The sequence below is a fragment of the Schistocerca cancellata genome, chromosome 2 (assembly GCF_023864275.1).
Source record: "Schistocerca cancellata isolate TAMUIC-IGC-003103 chromosome 2, iqSchCanc2.1, whole genome shotgun sequence".
NCBI classification, from domain to species: domain Eukaryota; kingdom Metazoa; phylum Arthropoda; class Insecta; order Orthoptera; family Acrididae; genus Schistocerca; species Schistocerca cancellata.
The window spans coordinates 698,980,237-699,000,673 of record NC_064627.1 but is presented as its reverse complement, the minus strand read 5'-3'; the positions used below and the strand labels follow the sequence as shown (position 1 = coordinate 699,000,673).

At 41.7% G+C, this 20,437-nt stretch overlaps 1 protein-coding gene across 1 annotated transcript; it reads right to left on the bottom strand.

Moving 5' to 3' along the window:
• Positions 1 to 5,035: 5,035 nt before the first annotated feature.
• Positions 5,036 to 19,151, bottom strand: LOC126157753 (alanine and glycine-rich protein-like). Its single transcript, XM_049916396.1, has 2 exons — positions 19,133 to 19,151; positions 5,036 to 5,406 (listed from the first exon to the last, which is right to left on the bottom strand). The coding sequence occupies exons 1-2, from the start codon at positions 19,149 to 19,151 to the stop codon at positions 5,036 to 5,038; spliced, it is 390 nt and encodes a 129-aa protein (XP_049772353.1).
• Between the last annotated feature and the right edge of the window lie 1,286 nt (positions 19,152 to 20,437).

Genomic DNA, 20,437 nt, shown 5'->3' with positions numbered 1-20,437 from the left:
AACTGTGATCAAAATTACGGCTCACTGTAATCGCTCGTCAGTACTGTTCTCCCAATTCTGCTGTGTGCCGGCCTAATTTCTTCATTTTTCACTATGGAGCTTACAATTTGTTTAAAACTAGTCAGGGTTACTTTAACTATTGTCACTGGCTCCTTCGAAAGTCAAAGTAGCTGTTTCTGTTCCTTAGAAGAGGAACCTCTATCTTTGCTTTAAAGTACGCACCGTCATCTTTGTCTAGTGTTCCGAACAAAATCTTACTGACTTCGCCCGAGAAGGTTAAGACCCCTCGGTTTTTTTTGTGCATAATTCATGTTGTACTAATTTTCCAGTTAGACCTTAGGCATTTTTAATTTTTTATAAGTGCCATTTTAACGCAGGTCTTGCACTTCTACACTCTGCTGCACTCGTACTACCTGACTTTAACCAGAAAAACTCCTTCAGCCTGTTGACATGAACTGTAAGATACTGATTTCGTTTCAGACAGATTACAACATTAGTCACCTGCCTCATCGCACGCTCTCATCGAACAAAAGAACCTTATTCCCACAATTCCTTTTGATTCTGGGTCGTGGCGTAGTATGCCGTAATTTTTATCTTACAATGCACATCCTGTGTTCTTGCACATTGGTGCATTTCTTGCATGTGCTCCTTTAGATCTGCCACATAATCATGAGAATTATACCTTACTCCAGCCAGATCTTTCTGTGGTATCCCTGGAATGTTACATGTTCTTCCAAAGAAAAATTCATATGGCATATGACGCGTAGCGCTATGCGGTCTTTATCATTCACAAAAACTGCGAATGGAACCCAGCTCTCTCAGTTCGTCTGTGGTCTGTTCACATAGTGTCACAATATCACCTTCAATGTTCGGTGAGACCTCTCTAAGCTCAGTTCGTTTGAAGTGGTTAACCTGTTGTCCGTATCGTTTCGATACGCAGTAGTGTACATACTCTTTTCATGTACTCATGAAATTACTTCCAATGTCACTCAACAATACTGACGGTATTCCATAGTTCAGTATAGTGTTCTCAACTAGCGCTCTCGCTACTGTATCGGCATCTTGCCTTTCAATCGGTTAATCTACCATACACTTCATCAGGGCCTCCTGAAACGTAACAATACACCTGTTCCCTCTGTCTCTCTAGTTTAATGGATCTACCATGTCAATGTCACACTTTTCGAAAACGTGCTTAGGCGTCTTCATGATCTCTAGAGGCATCTGTATGTCTTTACTAGTGAGCTGTTCTTTTGACAACTTTCGCATTTACAGACATATTCTTCTATACACTTCTTCATACTATTCCGTACTTGGTACTTCTTTACTCGTTCATAGGTTCTTTCTACGTCTTGGTGTCCTCCTGTGGGAGAATCGTGAAACTGTTTTAATATTGCGGCTGTTCCAGCCGTGATTGTTTCTTCCGTGTTTCCGACTCAGCTGTCTTTTGTTTTCGGCTATACTTTCCTACATCCTTGATGCAATTTCTGCACTCCTGAATAATATCTTGTACTGTTTCCGTGTCAGCTGTTTCGTGCCCTGTGTCCTTGTCGGCCAGCTGATTGCCTGCACCAACAGCCCCGCCGTCGTCGCGTGCCTCCGAGTCCCTGACCCGCAACGCTGCTTCCGTTTCCACTGTGTCTGGATCTGGGCTGCCGTCACCTTCCGGTCGTCACCTCTCTCACTCGCGAGAGCACGTCAAGGACTTGATTTCGTTTGACACTGTTGTATAGGATCTATAGCCATATTCCTCCAGCTTTGAATTTCATCAGTCTGGATGACGGATCTGATATGCTACTTTCCATGTTATGTGTTTATGGTCAGTATATATCAGACCTTTTATTCAAGTACATACAGTCGAAAATATTTCACTGCTCAGTAACGGCCAACATCTCCTTCTCAATCGTACTGTACCCTCTTTCTGCCTTGTTCGGCGTTCTCGAGGTGTGCGCGACAGGTAAGTCTCGACTGATTTTTCCTATCTTAGAACCACTCAACTGCTGGCATCTGTGGTAATTATGAAGTCCTTTCCAAAATCCGAGTACTGTTATTGTGGACAGACTGGTCGGCTTCTCTTTCAAATGCTAGAAAGCGTTTTCTTGATGTATATGCCAGGTGTAGGGCACTTCTTTCTTTAACAATTTGTGTAGTGGCTTCATGATTTGCTGAAGCTGCTTTCAAACTCTGCTGATATCCCACAAAGCCTAAATTCGTTCTTAATTGCTTCATTGTTTTGAGCTATTGATACTCCATTACCACCTTGACCTGCAGATCTGGCATCAAGCCCTTGGCCGATACTATATGACCCAATAGCACACTCCTTTTCACAAAAACTTGCACTTGTCCGTTTATAGTTTTAAATTGTGGAGTTTGAGCCTGTGCTGGCGTAAGCTGTCGCCAGCGCACCTGGAGGCAAACGAGAAGATCGATACTGGGCGCACGCAACGAGCCTGTCAGGAGAGAGGCCGACGACAGACTCGCAAGAAACTTGCCGCCAACGCCCTCTCGACCGCCAGTATTTCGATCGCCACCGTGGATCAGAGGGGCCAGTCAATCAGTCATCCAGTGAGCCAATGAGTTGAGTCATCAGTTGCAGCCCACAGATAGTCGCAGTAGCGGTCAGTACCTAGCGACTAGAGCAGTGTACTTAGCGGAATTTTACTTCACTAGCAGTGAGGCTAACGTGGACTATTAAAGCAGAGTTTCTGCCACAACAACTAACTTATGTAGCTTTCTTACGCTTATGAATAAAGAACCCAGTTAATACATGCATGCAGTTGTATTACGGAAAGAGGATACCGGCCACCAAACAACATCCTCTCCTTGCTTCCCATGGCACAAGCCTACAGTGACAATGAGACAACACAAAAAAGCCTTTCGAATCCCTCCATCAGCCACACATTATGTTCCTCTAAGGAGGAGCCATATATTACCATGCCATCCAAGTAGATGAACAATTTTTCGCCTTGTACCCCGGCCAAAATGGTGTTCATTAGCTTCTAAAACGTACTAGGAGCTGTTTTCAGACCGACGGACATTCGTTTGTACTTGTAATGCCCATTCAGCGCATTGAAAGCCGTCTTTTCTTGACCTTGTTTGTCTAATAAGACTTGATAACAGCCTTTTGCGAAATCGTTTTCCTGACTTTTACTTCTACTATGGGCATTCTGTGCAAGGCAAACGCTTTCTGGGCAGTCTCTCGTATAATCACAACTTCGTTTATACTTAAGTTACGGAATTCAGATTCACACACAGGCCTCTATGACTTGGTGAGTTACATTGTGAGCACCTCACTACTCGTGAGTGTTCCGTTTCCCTATCTTTTCTCGATACAGCTGGCCTCGCCTTTCTTATCCTTTTATCTGCGCGACACGGTCGTGCCATATTGGTTGGCCTCCCACGCATGAAGCACTTGGTGGTTTTCTTCTCAGTCCACGGCACCACACCACCACCTCAGGCGATCATCTTTTCTTGGCTCAAGGCTGTAACACTCTCCTCTATCAGAGTTGTCTCTACAACCTCTGCTAACGTGAACTACTCACCGCGCTCTTACACTGTTTTCATCGTGAATTCCTTGGAAAAAACATTGTTCGGCTTAATTTCCAAGTGAGAGTAAGGTTGCCTTCTAGATAAAATTCTCGCATGGTACCTCTGATTGCTTCTCTGAAATGGTGCTGCGTGCCTCGAGCCTCACTGAACTACGCTTTCCCCACATTCTTGCCGACTTACAAACATCTGAAATACGTAGAAGTCAAGTGCCCTTTCGCTAGCATAATTTTCTATTAATATGGCACGCTGTTGCATCCCAAACGTGGGTTATGCCTGGGTTTGAGCAACACGGTTCGTAGCAAGAGGCTTAGCTGGTTGGCTGTAATGAGAGTGAGACCTTGACCTGGCTAAGATGTTATAATCTCTGGCGCAAAAGGTAACAGGATGAGAGGTAAGTGAAGTAACTCTGCAGAAACGTTTAACGATCTGGGATTTATTCAGAAATAAGGCAAGTAAATGCTAATTGCTCTGGCTGAGATGACTCCACTAAGCAGTCAAGTCTGATACAAAGACGGTGATTGACAAACACCATTCCGTCTGTTCTAACAAATGCAATCCACGTGACTAAACTCAATCCCACAGCTACTGCCTATATGGTCATTAGCTCCTCTGCAACGAACTCTGACTAGCTACATCTGGTGTCTGCCTGCAGATCCTGCCTACTACAGCTTCTGTCCTCTCACACTTCCCTCTCAGAGCGCCCTGCTGCCGAGTTTTGTTACATTTTCCCCTATGACCCCTGTTGCGCCTGGCACGACATCGTGCAGGGGCCACTCGAGACCTTATTGGCTGTATATTTGCGCTACTGTTCAGCAGTTCTTCAGAGGCCGACTGGAGGGATAGAGACGCTTCTCTCAGTATGGTCACACATTGCGTCCTAATCCCTTCATTGGCTTTAGATGATATAGTGCTCTCTCCACCAGAAGGCTATCTCTCTTCCTCCTTCTCTTTAACCAGAAGTATTGTTTCCCTTTTATTTTAAATTGCGGTCCGTGCCAACAGCCCCATAGTCAGAGTACATAAGGCTCCCATTAGTGTGTTGATATCTTATAGCTCGTTATCAGTCGCAGCTGCCCATCTGCCTGGCACATGGCCGGCCAGCTTCCGGCGCTATGGCTACGCCTGTACACCTTTGCTGCTGTCCAGGTAACTCATATTTTCACCGGTTTGTTTTTAACATTTTTCTGTCAGACTTGGCTTGCCTCGTAGATGTAACAACGCACATTTCACCAAGTGGCGCTTAGATCTCTGACTAATAACTTGCTACGTGCTGAGCCCACTATTTTAGTTTTAAAAAATTTCAAAAGAGCATCGTGCTGCTCTGGGTCTGTAAGTTCAAACACAAGATCACAATTGTTAATGAACTCATGAAGAGTGTTATTAGCGCCATCAAATGATTGCGGTGTTGGTTTTACCACATCTGACGAACTAACGAACTGCCTACTTTGCGACTCCGGAAGTATTATCTCCGTCACGAGGTACACGCTTGCTAGCCTCTTAACTCATCTTTGGAATCCTCACCGCTGCCGTTGCTTTTGTGCGCAATCGGCTGCGAAGCGTTGCCCTTGCGCCACTGTCTGCCGCTGCCGCCGCCGCCGCCGCCGCCGCCGCCGCCGCCGCCGCTGATGTCTGCCTTCCACTGTCTGACGCCGCCGCTTCTGTCTGCACTGCGGCCGCTGCTGGCTGCCCTCACGCTGTTTATCGTTGCCAGTGCAGGTGCAGTGCCTCTGCAGCGCTCGCCGTGGCTAGCGGCTGCCCTCGCTCCGTCGTCCGCGTCCTCAGGCTCCCATCGGTCGCCCCTGGCCGCTTTCCCTGATCCACTTCCGGGATGTCCTCCTTGTCTCCAGGCGCCGTCTGATGCTAGGCCATTCCCGGCCTCTTCTTCTGGAGCCTACTTCTTCTTCTCAAAAGCGAGAGAGGAACCCTCTTTCTTTTCTGTCCTGGCTCTGTCACTGGCCTGCATACGGGTTACTCAATAATGGAAAAGGGGTCCCCAAAGCCGTTATGTCTTTTTACGTGGTCTCAGTCTGAGCAGATTTGGTATTTTAGAGAGGCGACATATTCATATAACTTGTGGCGTGATAAGTGCACGCTGATTCCACGACCTAACCACATACCTGGCACCAGAAAAAGTCTGTGTCGCGTCCAGCGACCGGTCTAGACGCTCAGTAACGTTGGAGACTGGAGACGGCCTGTCCTATCAGCTAATGTGGAGATGGCTAATACGAAGTTTCAAAGAGTTGGGGAAGTCAGTCGGCCGGCCCCTGTGGCCGGTCGGTTCTGGGCGCTTCAGTCCGTCTGCTGCTACCGTCGCAGGTTCGAACCCTGCCTCGGGCATGGATGTGTGTGATGTCTTTAGGTTAGTTGGGTTTAAGTAGTTCTAAGTCTAGGGGACTGATGACCTGCGATGTTAAGTCCCATCCATAGTGCTCAGAGCCATTTGAAGCATTTGAACTCAGCCGGGAAATAATCGAAGATCACCGTCACAGCCCGCCTGGTGCCTCAGTTAATTTAAGGGTAGCAGAGCTACGCTCGGCCTCCGTTCCCTGTGCGTATAGCTACAGCTCTTTGTGTCCATAATTGGCTCCTGCTGAACGTTACTTAAATACTGTGTTCAAGTTGTTAATACTTCCGCGGAATAAAGTTGTGTTCAGTCTACTGGTCGTGTTGTACTTATGTCTAATTACAGAGTACTGATTACGTGGTAAATAAGTGATTAGTGTGCCGTTTAAGTGTACCATTAAAAGTTTCATTTTTCTTTACGTAATATAGCAGAAAACGCGAAAAGACCGTACAGTCGTATTTTCTGTTTACGTTCTGCTGCAGCAAATCTATAGAATTTCGTTTAGTTGTTCCTTGCTCTCTCCAGCAATTTAACTTAGCGTACCTCTTCATTATTTAACTAGCATTTTCGGAAAGTAGCGTAAAGTTTAACTTGTTGTTTCAGAAACTTTGCACTTTTGTTTTTGTTTACACACAGTTGCGTATAGGCCAAATTTGTGTAACCATATTTTCGTGTTTATCTGTAATTTAACTGACTTATTCTTAATAAACTATTACGTTTATCATGAGTGAAAAGTGCTTGACTTGCCGTAGAATTGTTAGGTCGGGGCTTTGGTGTGATGGGTGCTGTAGTTTTTTCCATGTGGGTGACTGTAGTGGCGTGGGAATAGGGGAAGTAAATGAGACTCATCAGTGGTTTTGTAGGATTTGTAGTAGAGATAGGAAGATACTGGAACAGGAGGGGAAAATTTCTGCCCTTCAGGCTGAGTTAGACAAGGCCAGGGGAGGAGGGAGAAGGGTAAAGAGAGGTGGGAAGTGGCAACAGGCAACAGGAGGAACAGGCCTAGAACTTTGTCTGACAGCTTTATGGTGAATGTGGAAAATAGATTTGACCTGTTGCTTCAGTTAGAAGCTGGTGAGCCTCAAGCAGAGGCACAACAAACTTTCAGCAGCAAATTGAAAAGTAAAAATGTAGGGAAATCAGTAAAGAGAAAGAAAGTGTTGTTGTTAGGTAGTTCCCATGGAAGAGGTGTTGGCCAACTCTTGCAGGATGAACTAGGATCAGAATACCAGGTCACCAATTTTTTTTAAACCTAGTGCTGGTCTGGAGCAGGTGACAGAGGATTTAGGATCACTTTGCAAAGATTTCACTAAGGAAGACACCGTGGTTATAGTGGGTGGGGCAGGTAACAGTATTGACAGAGATCCTGGGTACAGTATAGAGTGTGACCTGGCGAAGATTGCATCAGCATCGAGGCATACCAGTGTTGAGTTTGTATCTGTTCTTGGCCGCCATGACCGACCTCATTTGAACTCTTCTGTCAAGAGAGTTAATTTGGAGCTGGAACGGCTGCTCATGTCGGGTGCGGGGTCACACATTGGTGTGGTTCATGTTGATTCTATCAGTAGGTGGGATTATACTAGGCATGGCCTTCACCTCAACAGGAAGGGGAAGGGTAAATTGGCTGGGGAAATAGCAGGAAAGTTAAAGGGGGGAGGCACTGTCATGAGTGGTAAAATACCAGTGGTTATAGGATTCAGAAAAGACCCTTTTTTAGGGTAGGGAGGACAGAAAGAAAGCAAATTTTAAGAGAGGTTAGAACTGAGACAAACCTTCAGTTTGAGAAAGAAATCAAAAAACATAATTCCAGCTTATTATATCAACATAAACAGCCATTGGTTAAGAATTTTCAACTGTCAGCAGATATTTTAACTCCACCCAATTTTAACTCGGTCAATGTGAAATGTCAGCTATCTTTATTGCATCAAAATATTCGAGGACTGAGAAATAAAATTAATGAATTAACTATCTGGATAGATGAATTAGAGTCTTCAAACCCAGCTGACATAATCTGCCTCTCGGAACATCATGTGACCACTGGTATAGAACTTTTAAGTGTTACAGGGTTTAGGTTAGCATCTCACTTTTGTAGATCAGAAATGGAGAAAGGAGGAGTTGCCACATTCATCAGGAACTGTCATAAATTTAAGAACATAGACATTCATAAATTTTGCCTAGAACAGCATATGGAAGCATGTGCAACAGAATTAGATTTTCACAAAAAATCTTTCATAATATTAAGTGTATATCGAGCACCTGCAGGTAACTTTAATCTGTTTGTAAACCACCTTGAAGCTGTACTGGCCCATTTAACAACCAAAAACAAAGAAATAGTGGTTGCTGGTGATTTCAATGTAGATTTCCTTAAAGACTCTCCCAATAAGAACTTATTTCAGTTAGTAACACTATCATTCAACTTAATTCCCACAGTAAAGTTCCCCACTAGGATAGCCACTTGCTCACAAACAGCCATTGATAATATCTTTATAGAAAAGTCCAATGAACAAAATTATATTACAAAACCAATAGTCAGTGGCCTCTCAGACCATGACATGCAGTTCCTTCTGTTAAATGTTAATACTGAACAGGATATAAAATCTGTTAAATCTGAGCTCAAGAGGGTAATCAGTAAGCCAAAGATTGATTATTTTAGGACACTCCTCAGAGACATTCACTGGACTGATGTTTACAGTGCTCATGGCATGAATGAAAAATATAACATTTTTGCTAATAAAGTCCTTACCTTGTTTGAACACTGCTTTCCCCCAAAACTTACCAAGGTTAGAGCAAAGTCTACAAAGAAGCCATGGATTACTCGAGGAATAGGGGTATCTTGTAAAACAAAAAGCAAACTGTATCTGTCAATCCGAAACATTTCCAATGTTGATGCTATAGCACATTATGAGAAATACTGCAAAATATTAAAGACTGTAATACGGATGTCAAAGCAAATATATTACAAGCAAAAGATAGTCATATCAGATAACAAAATAAAGACAATATGGGATATAGTGAAGGAGGAGACCGGTAAAACCAGACATGAAGAGGAACAAATAGCATTAAGAGTAAATGATACATTGGTGACAGATGTGTATAGTGTTGCAGAACTTTTTAACAAACATTTTATAACTGTTACTGAAAAGATGGGGTTGTCAGGTTCGGTAGATGCTGCTATGGATTACCTTAGACCAGACATTTCAAGTAACTTCCATAATATGAATTTGACCCTCACTACCCCATCAGAAATAATGTCCATCATAAAATCATTAAAATCAAAAACATCTAGTGGGTATGATGAAATATCAACAAAGTTAATTAAAGAATGTGATTCTGAGCTAAGTAACATATTAAGCTATCTGTGTAACCAGTCGTTTATCAGTGGAATATTTCCTGAATGGCTGAAATATGCTGAAGTTAAGCCACTGTTTAAGAAGGGTGATAAAGAAATAGCATCAAATTTCCGTCCAATTTCACTGTTGCCAGCATTTTCAAAAATTTTCGAAAAAGTAATGTTCAGTCGTCTTTATAACCATCTTATTTCAAATAACATACTGTCAAAGTCACAGTTTGGATTTCTAAAAGGTTCTGATATTGAGAAGGCTATCTTCACTTACAGTGAAAATGTGCTTAATTCATTAGACAAAAAATTGCAGGCAACTGGTATATTTTGTGATCTGTCAAAGGCATTTGACTGTGTAAATCACAATATCCTTTTAAGTAAACTAGAATATTATAGTGTAACAGGAAATGCTGCAAAATGGTTCAAATCTTATATCTCTGGCAGGAAACAAAGGGTGTTATTAGGAAAGAGACATGTATCAAGCTATCAGGCATCATCCAACTGGGAACTAATTACATGTGGGGTCCCACAAGGTTCCATTTTGGGGCCCTTACTTTTCCTTGTGTATATCAATGACCTTTCATCAGTAACATTACCAGATGCCAAGTTTGTTTTGTTTGCCGATGATACAAACATTGCAATAAATAGCAAATCAAGTGTAGTCTTAGAAAGATCAGCCAATAAAATATTTGTGGACATTAATCACTGGTTCCTAGCCAATTCTTTGTCACTAAACTTTGAAAAAACACACTACATGTAGTTCAGAACTTGTAAGGGGTGTCCCAAGAGTATATGTCTACCATACAATGACAAGAAGATAGAAGAAGTGGAGAGTGTTAATTCTTGGGATTACAGCTTGATAATAAATTCAACTGGGAGGAGCACACCACAGAACTTCTGAAGCATCTTAACAAATCTCTGTTTGCAATGCGAATTTTGTCAGACATAGGGGATATAAAAATGAAAAAACTGGCATACTATGCTTACTTTCATTCCATAATGTCATGTGGGATTATTTTTTGGGGTAATTCATCAAGCCAAGCTAAAGTTTTCCGGGCACAAAAACGTGCAGTAAGAATTATATGTGGTGTGAACTCAATAACATCCTGCAGAAGCCTGTTTAGGGAACTAGGGATACTAACTACAGCTTCCCAATATATTTATTCCTTAATGAAATTTGTCATTAAAATATATCACTTTTTCAAACCAACAGCTCAATTCATGGAATCAATACTAGAAATAAGAATAATCTTCACAAGGATTTAAAGTCACTTAGTCTTGTACAAAAAGGTGTGCATTATTCAGGAACACACATTTTCAATAACTTGCCAGCAGCCATAAAAAGCTTAACAACCAATGAAATTCAGTTTAAGAGAAGCCTAAAGGATTTATTGGTGGCCAACTCCTTCTACTCCATTGATGAATTTCTTAGTAAAACCAACTGATTTGTATATAAGTACAACATAACTTCTGCACAATTTCAGTGCAGTAATGTGTTCACTGAAAATTTGTGTGTCTGTGTGTGTGTGTGTGTGTGTGTGTGTGTATGTGTGTGTGTGTGTGTGTGTGTGTTGTTGTGTGTAAGTATAATCTAACTTCTGCACCATTTCAGTGCAGTAATGTTTTCATTGTAAATAAGTATTACAGTAGTTGTATTACATGTTTATTACCTTATAAATAAATAAAAAACTTTTTTATTTTAAATTCAGTGCATTAGTATTTTTAGAATGACTCTTAGTGTTCATTAAAAAATGACGATCATTCCACTTGGGACCTGTGGAATGGTACATTAGCTTATTTGTTTTAGTTGTAAATATTTGTCATGTATTGTTGTTTTTCTGACATGTTCCACATCATGGAGGACCTCCTCACTACGGATCAATTGGAATGAAAGTAAATCTAATCTAATCTAATCTAAAAGCGCGATTGGAGACGAGTGTGGTCCTGTTCTCCACGCAAATTTCTACTCTCGTCCGTCCTCGTTTATTCTCACGATCAAGTTCTTCAATTATTGTCTTCTGTTTTGTGTAGTCGGCTTGCTCTTCAGTCTGCGTCACTCGCTGTTTATCCCTCCTCGGCCCCCATGGTTTATCTTCCTCCCTCTTCTAAATACTATGAGTCCTTTGAAGAATGGGACGCATACGAGAAACATCTGCAATAATACTTTCAAGCTTTTGGGATTACTAACGCTATTTTTTGTCGTGTTTTGTTCAAATCAAATGGTTCAAATAGCTCTGAGCACTATGGAACTTAACATCTGAGGTCATCAGTCCCCTATAACTTAGAACTACTGAAACCTAACTAACCTAGGGACATCACACACATCCATGCCTGAGGCAGGACTCGAACCTGCGACCGTAGCGGTCGCGCGGTTCCAGACTGAAGCACCTAGAACGGCTCGGCCACACCGGCCAGCAATTTGTATTCCTTTACTCCTACTTCATTTACTGCATTTTTATATTTTCTGTTTTCATCGATTAAATTCAATATCTCATGTGTTATCCAAGGGTTTGCACTAGCCCTCGTCATTTTACCTACTTGATCCTCTGCTGTCTTCACTGTTTCATTACTCAGAGCTACCCATTCTTCTTCTACTATATTCCTTTCCTCTCTTCTTGTCAATCGTTCCCTAATGCTCCATATAAAACTCTCTATAACCTCTCGTTATTTCAATTTATCCGCGTCCAACCTCGTCTAATTCCTACCTTTTTTCAGTTTGTTCAGTTTTAATTTACAGCTCAAAACCAATAAATTGTGGTCAGAGTCCACATGTGCCCTGGGGTTGTCCTACAATTAAAGCGTGGTTCCTAGATGTCTGTCTTACCATTATATAATCACTCTGAAACCGTCCAGCGTCTCCAGGTCTCTTCCACGTAAACAACCTTCTGTCATGATTCTTACACCAACTGTTAATTAAGTTTTGCTCTGTGCAAAATTCTACCAGGTGACTTCCTCCTTCGTTCTTTATCCCCAGTCCGTATTCAGCTACTACTTTTCCTTTTCCTATTATCGAATTCCAGTTCCCCATGACTATTAAGCCTGTGGTGCATGAATTTCACTGCAGTGGACAACTTTAGATGGTCAATTCTCTTGCGTTTTCAAACAGTTATGAAGCTGAAAATGCGTGCAGTACACAACACCAGTAGGGAGTGCCCACTGCAGTGAACTGTGTGCATTTGCAGCCTCAGGACTGATTGAAAATGCCAAAGAAACGACCATTAACAGCTGTCCACTGTAGTAGACTCTATGCGCCACATGGTTAAATTTGCGTCTCTCTTAACTACCTGAATAATTTCTTTTATCTCATCATACAATTCCTCAATGTATTTATCTGAGGAGCTAGTTGTCATCTAAATTTGTGCTACTGTCGTAGGCGTGGGCTTCGTTTCTATCTTGGCTGCAGTAATGCGTTCACTGTGCTTTTCGTAGTAGTTTCCCCTGTTTTTAATTCATTATTACAGCTACTCCTGCATTACCCCTTTGTTATTTTGTATTTATAACCCTGTATTCACCTGACCAGAAGTCCTGTTTCTCTTGCCGCCGAACTTCACCAATTCCCACTGTATCTAACTTTAACCTGTCCATTTCCCTTTTTAAATTTTCTAAGCTGCCTGCCCGATAAGGGATCTCACACTTCACTTTTGTTTCTACTGATAACGACGTCCTCCTGAGTAGTCCCCGCTCGGAGATCCGAATGGGAGACTATTTTACCTCCGGAAAATTTTATCCAAGACGACGCCATCATCATTTAACCATATAGTAAAGCTGCATGCCCTAGGGAAAAAAATACGGCTGCAGTTTCTCCTTGCTTTCAGCCGTTCGCAGTACCAGCACAGAAATGTCGGTTTGGTTGATGTTACAAGGCCAGTTCAGTCAGTCATCTAGACTGTTGCCTCTATAACTACTGAAAAGGCTGCTGCCCCTCTTCAGGAACCACATGTTTGTCTGGCCTCTCAAAAGATACCCCTCCATTCTTCTTGCACATACGGTACGTTTATCTGTATCTCTGAAACACGAGAACATCCCCCGCCAACGGCAAGGTTCGTGGCTCATGGAGGAGTTGCTGGGTGTATTTAAGATAACTTATTAAAGGTAGTATTATAATAATTAATCGAAGGAAATGTCTAAGGTAGAATGATTATAAGCAGGACTTGGGTGTTTTGTATCGCGAAACACATAGTTGTGCAGTACAATCATATACTATACCAAGTGACAGTGATAAATGTATAAGTGATAAAGCGTCTGTGGGACTGAAAGGGGGGGGGGGAGGGGGAGCTTGTAGAAAGTGTAGTTATTCTGGGATGAGGAAGCGCAGGGTTTATTCTATGCTACGAAAAGTAGGTTTAGAGAATTAAATAGTAAGTCTGACTCTGGTTTAAAAGAATTAAGGTCAGAGTTGAAATCTGATAACCAACAATTCAGGGCAGAAATGAGAGCTAATCTTAGCAAATTAGAAGATAAGTTAGACCAAATTACAAAGAATTAAAATCTAAAATATAATATCAAACGAACGAGAGAAACAGAAATGTCGTAAGCTGAAAGTAGCCATCTGAAAAAGTGCATTCTGGATGTTATACAAGAGACGATAAATACTTGCCAAGAAAACTTTAAAACTAAGGCACAGTATCTGTAGGTCGAACAGTGGTAGCTGTGCAATAAGTCATAAGAGTGGATTATCCATTTTCAACCACAGCAGATCTTTAGGGGATAGTTGCGTATCCTACTGAGTATCCTGGGTATATGATTATCGTCAATCTACCTTTGAAAAATATTTGAACTATAATGGGTACAGAAATGAAGGGTTAAGCTCATTATAATAAGTATATGAACACTTAAGAACATATGAGTGGAGTATTAAGCTATTCATACTTATTGTGCAGTTTTTCATGTCAATTACTATTGGTTGAAAGAGCAAAGTTTATTAATAATAGACTGTGTGTTGTGCGAGGCATGCTACGTTACATTGATGCATGGTATTTATTGGTAAGAAGTATAACAGCTAATGGAAAATTAGAAAGCAAAGATTTAAGGTTCATTTATTGTCCAGATCTGATCAGAGGCTATGTTACTGCATGTTGACGGCATCATAAATTATTGTGAATGCGATGTACCTCACATTAACCACTGATAGGACTGGAAATAGACTTTTATTCATTTCTAAAATATCTACAATAGTAAACGTTATACAATTATATTTACTTTACCTTCTTACCCGAGGCGAAGTAGCCTTATTTATTCTTTATTCATTTATTGTTTAGCGAAAATAATCCAGTTACAAGAGTTCAGGTGTTTATATATTGAGTCTTTATATATATAATAGATGTTATTGGTGTTCGACTCTTTCCAGCTACTGTAGCAGAAGCCTACTTATTATAATAGTATCGTTGGTTTCGTGCAAATGAGCGTAAACTTCAAGTAAATGAAATTCTCACAGGCGCCATTGTGTAGCTGTGTGGCAAATCGGGTGGTCGCTTTAGTGAAAGTGTAAATTGTAAAAACTTGAGATTTCGCGTAGGGAAATATGAGGCGAGTAACGCGACCTTTTTGTAGGATTTATTAGTATATGAATGTTGAAGGAGGTGCGTAATATGTTGGCTAAGAAAAATAATTGAATAGTAATATTAAATAAAAGGAAGGCTGATCTGGATGAAAAAGAATCTTCGTGTTTACAACAGACATATTGTGTTAGAAGTGATTTGTGGATTATGTCTGAAGGAAATCTTAATTAAGATATAGTAGCATTTTTAAATACGTAGTGTGGAAGAGTTAATTCCCTACCGTTGTCTGTAACGAATTAGATTACTGGAAAGCAATAAATGACATTACATATGAGTAATGTCATTCGTGTAGGAAATTATACAATATGTTCAGAATGGAGGATTTACTCTCATTACAAGCGTATAATATCATTGTATAAAAGAAAGTTACTTATCAAGTAGGTCAAGATGAAGAATTCATTGAAGTTATTATACATACATCAAAAAAAGTTTTGCATCACTTTGGTTCCCAGAACTCCTGAAGACAGACGTTGACTGTGGATTTTGTATCACAGACACAGTCCCTTTGACTGTTCAGAGACGTCACTAAACCCGCCCAAAGATATAAACAACCATGCATGAGTAGCGACTATTAAACATAAGGGGTCTGGTAGCCGATCAAATCCAGTCATTCCACCAGGAAGGAGGTAAACGACTCGTGTTGACTCTAGTTCAACCATGCCTGGACGGACAGTACCGCGGTTCGATCGCGTCCGCTTTGTTACTTTGTGCCAGGAAGGACTCTCAACAAGAGTAGTGTCCAGGCGTCTCGGAGTGAACCAAAGCGATGTTTCTCGGACATGAGGAGGTACAGAGAGACAGGAACTGTCGATGACATGTCTCGCTTAGGACTCTCAAGGACTACTACTGCATGGATGACCGCTACCTACGGATTATGGATCGGAGGAACCCTGACAGCAACGCCACCATGTTGAATAACGCTTTTCGTGCAGCCACAGAACGTCGTGTTACAACTCAAACTGTGCGCAATAGGCTGCATGGTGCGCAACTTCACTCCCGACGTCTATAGCGAGGTCCATCTTTGCAACCATGACACCATGCTGCGCGGTAAAGATGAGCTCAACAACATGCCGAATGGACCGCTCAGGATTGGCATCACGTTCTCTTCACCGATGAGTGTCGCATATGCCTTCAACCAGACAATCGTCGGAGACGTGTTTGGAGGCAACCCGGTCAGGCTGAACGCCTTAGAGACACTGCCCAGCGAGTGCAGCATGGTGGAGGTTCCCTGCTGCTTTGGGGTGGCATTATGCGGGGCCGACGTACGCCGCTGGGGGTCATGGAAGACGCCATAACGGCTGTGTGACACATGAATGCAATCCTCCGACCTACATCTTGTGAATGACTTCCTTCAGGATAAGGACATCACTCTATTAGAGTGGACAGCATGTTCCCCAGGCATGAACCCTATCGAATATGCCTGGGATAGATTGAAAAGGGCTGTTTATGGACGATGTGACCCACCAACCTCTGTGAGGAATCTACGCCGAATTTCCGTTGTGGAGTGGGACAATCAGGACGAACAGTGCCTTGAACTTGTGGATAGAATACAGGCATGCATCACTTTCAAAGGACGTGCTACTGGGTATTACAGGTACCGAAGTGTACAGCAATCTTGACCACAATCTCTGAAGGTCTCGCTGTATGGTGGTACAACATGCAATGTGTGGTTTTCTTGAGCAATAAAAAGACAGGAATTATGTTTATGTTAATCTCTCTTCCTGTTTTCTGTAATGGTTCCGGAACTCTCGGAACCGAGGTGATGCAAAACATTTTGATGCGTGTGTAACATATTCATAAATGTAAGTTGTGTGTGGAATGAGGTTAAGGACGAGGCTGCAGATTTATATAAAACCTCATCACAGTCACGTTTGTGGATCCGTTAAACGAATATTGCAGTCACTGGGTAGATCTGCTTAAAATAAATATTGCAGCCACGCTGGTAGAGCTGTCGAGAGGAATATTGCTGTCAGCAGGTGCAGCTGTTAAAGAAAATTGCATGGAACTGCTAGATAGAAGCTGGACCTTGATGAGGAATTATGTAATTATTTATTGTATTTAAAGGAGAGTAGAACGGAAGTGCAATGAACATGAAAGAGTTTGTGTACAGGAAGTACGAGTGTTTAAGATGGTAATTACAATTTATTTCTGAGGGTAATTATGAAAATAAAATGTTCAACAGATATATTGTTAGGTACTCATTGGCTAAAGAATGACTACATCCACTTACAGATTTAACGAGAATTTGTTAGAATAAATGTAATTAATAATACTGACAATGTACGATAACTTCATGCTTCAGATAATGACTCACAAGGGTCTGAATCTACGATTATAACACTGAATACAAAAATACTTTTACTCTTAATAAGATCTTATGTTTCTGAAGACCATTTTACAATTGACTCAGATTGCCAGCATGTGACTTGTTTGACTGACTCAGTAGTTTAGACAATATTGCTTCATCTTAGAGGGGACGTGTGTACCAGTTCGTGTGTGACGACTGTTAGTGTGTCAGGTTTACTCCTGTAATAAATAATAGAGATACGAGAATGTATTGAAAAACAGTGCTGAGTGACCAGACGATGTCACAGGTAGGGGATTAACCATGTGGTAATTGGTTTTGGAAAATGTTTTAGAACAAGAACTGCAACGACGCCACACTGTACGCGGGACACTCGGGAACAGGACTGCGAGTGCAGCCACAGCTGGGCAACAGTACTCGGGCCGCCTTGGAGGGCCAGGTCGCCACTGATGTTTTCAAAATGTTAAATGAACTGTAATAAGTCAGTAGTTGCGTTTTACAATTAGAGAACTAATGTAATGTTTAATACTGCATCAGACCAAACTTGTTATTGCACTGACGCTTTCAAAAAATGGCTCTGAGCACTATGGGACTTAACATCTATGGTCATCAGTCCCCTAGAACTTAGAACTACTTAAACCTAACTAACCTAAGGACAGCACACAACACCCAGCCATCACGAGGCAGAGAAAATCTCTGACCCCGCCGGGAATCGAGCCCGGGAACCCGGGCGTGGGAAGCGAGAACGCTACCGCACGACCACCACTGACGCTTTAATTAAATAGAAACACTGAAAGTGTAGACAGATAAATACGAAGATCCATGCATGTAACGTTATTACGAAAAATAAAGTGTGTTACAGCAGTTTATTGGTTCTTAATGATAGATTTAGGTTGGTTGTGAGTTAGTAATGAATAGTTGTAATTAGTTTTATGATCATAATCGATGCAACATTTAATTTCATTTGAAAAGAATTTTGTGAAATTGTGAAACACATTCACTATTCCTCGAAAGAGCTATAGTCTCTGAAAGAAATTTGAGCATTAGTTTTGCATAGGGAAGAAGTGCATTATTATGTTGTAACTGAACATTTCAGTTTAATAATCCATTGCACATATTCCGGCGATATAAGTATTAGGCGCCTGTCGCGGGTAGTTTCACTTGTGCCAAAGAGGTTAATAATTTCACGAGCATACATAACTGGGAATGAATGAACAGACAGACAGTTTTAAACATTCCTACACACCAAATGCCACAACCATGGGCAAATTGGCCGAGTGGTTCTAGGCGCTACAGTCTGGAACCGCTCGACCACTACGGTCGCAGGTTCGAATCCTGCCTCGGGCATGGATGTGTGTGATGTCCTTAGGTTAGTTAGATTTAAATAGTTCTAAGTTCTACGGGACTGATGACCTCAGAATTTAAGTCCCATAGTGCTCAGAGCCATTTGAACCATTTGAACCATCGGTAAATTGTCTGACAGTTTGAAATTCTATGTCACCATCTCATCTTTCATTTATTGCACTGAAAATTTATTTCACTACCAGTATTAGATCCAGTTACCTCCGGTTCGATCCCTGCCTTAATGTGGATCATCAGCTGCCTTCTTTACTGCAATATGTATCAATACAAGAACCAAAGAGTTCCTCTTTTTTTTTAAGATTATGAGAAGGATAGTTCCAGACCGCATACAGCAGGTTAAGTGCTCAGATTATTAGAATTAACAAAGCTTAAATTTTTCTTTGAAGTTTCTCTATAGTCTGTTTGTTAGTGAGAAGTGATGTATTATAAGCCAGAGGTTCCTGTCATTACAGTAACGAATAAGCTATCGATACGAGATGTGTACATGGTAATCGAAACGGTAGGAACTCCTCAATTGTGTCGCTGGATCATCATACGATGATATTCGTTGCAATACTGATGCATTTAACTTTCAGCAGCGCAGGGTGTTTCTACCATTCTCAGCGGAATAGGTCACTAAGAATAAATAGAGGGGACGGGAAAAGTAATCTGAATCGTACTTCCTGCCCTAAAAATACCTGGACTATTGGCATACATGGTGACTCGGGATCGGTGTTGAACTTCAACATATTAAACATGAATAACAGTGAGGACGTGAGGACACTATTCTTGTCAGGAAAGAACGTATGTTCTACAGTATTCATAAATACACTTCAAAATACCTAGTGTTTTCGAATCGAAATTGCATTGGGGAGCAGGAATAACTCAACACCACGAACGTACAGTACTCGTCACACCTTGCCACATCACAGATTACCAGTAGGAGATAGCTGCACAGGTATTTACGTGTCCGACGTGGGTAAACGCAACTTGTTTGCAAGGAACGTGGAGAATAGTTCTTTTATACCTTTATTCTTGTCAGTCCTAATTGGTTTGTACAGCACTGCATCAGCACCCTATGCTCTGGGTCAAGCGACCTTGGTGCTGGGATGAGGATTTCATGTTGCCACCAGGCACCGGGCTTTCAATTTATGCAGCCCGCATCGGTCCTTGGTTACAAAAACATATTTTCGTAGATGCCACTGGTGATCTTTAGTATAAAAGATTCAACTGTCTGTCTCGCTTTGTTGATATTCACATTACAGTCCTTTTTGCATCATCTAAATGGTGAATACGCAGAAAACTACGTAATGCACTACCCAGCCCAGTGAAAACAACATCCCTCGCGACAGTAACACCACGAAAACAATGTTGCCACGTGACATGCGTCCTCTGTCCGGATCACAATTGTCTCGATATTTGACAGCTTATGTATGCTGCTAACAGTGTACTACGGGAGCAGATATAACAGTGTGGACGTCTTGTACTTACAAAACACCACCATACACAGTTCTCCTTCATGTCCAGCAACAAAAAAGTATGCTGCCTATAGGTCACTCACTAATGGAGGCAGCAGTAGACCACTTAATAAAATCGAACGATAACAGGAACTCAAAACAAAAAAAGTTTTGCATCACCTCAGTTCCAAGAGTTCCGGAACCTGTACAGAAAATTGGAATAGAGATCAACATAAACATCATTTCCGTCCTTTTTGTTGATCATGAAAACCACACATTGCATATTGCACTACCATACAGCGAGACCTTCAGAGATGGTGGTCCAGATTGCTGTACACGCCGGCACCTCTAATACCCAGTAGCACGTCCTCTAGCATTGATGCATGTCTGTATTGGTCGTGGCATACTATCCACAAGTTCATCAAGGCACTGTTGGTCCAGATTGTCCCACTCCTCTACGGCGTTTCGGCGTAGATCCCTCACAGTAGTTGGTGGGTCACGTCGTCCATAAACAGCCCTTTTCAATCTATCCCAGGCATGTTCGAT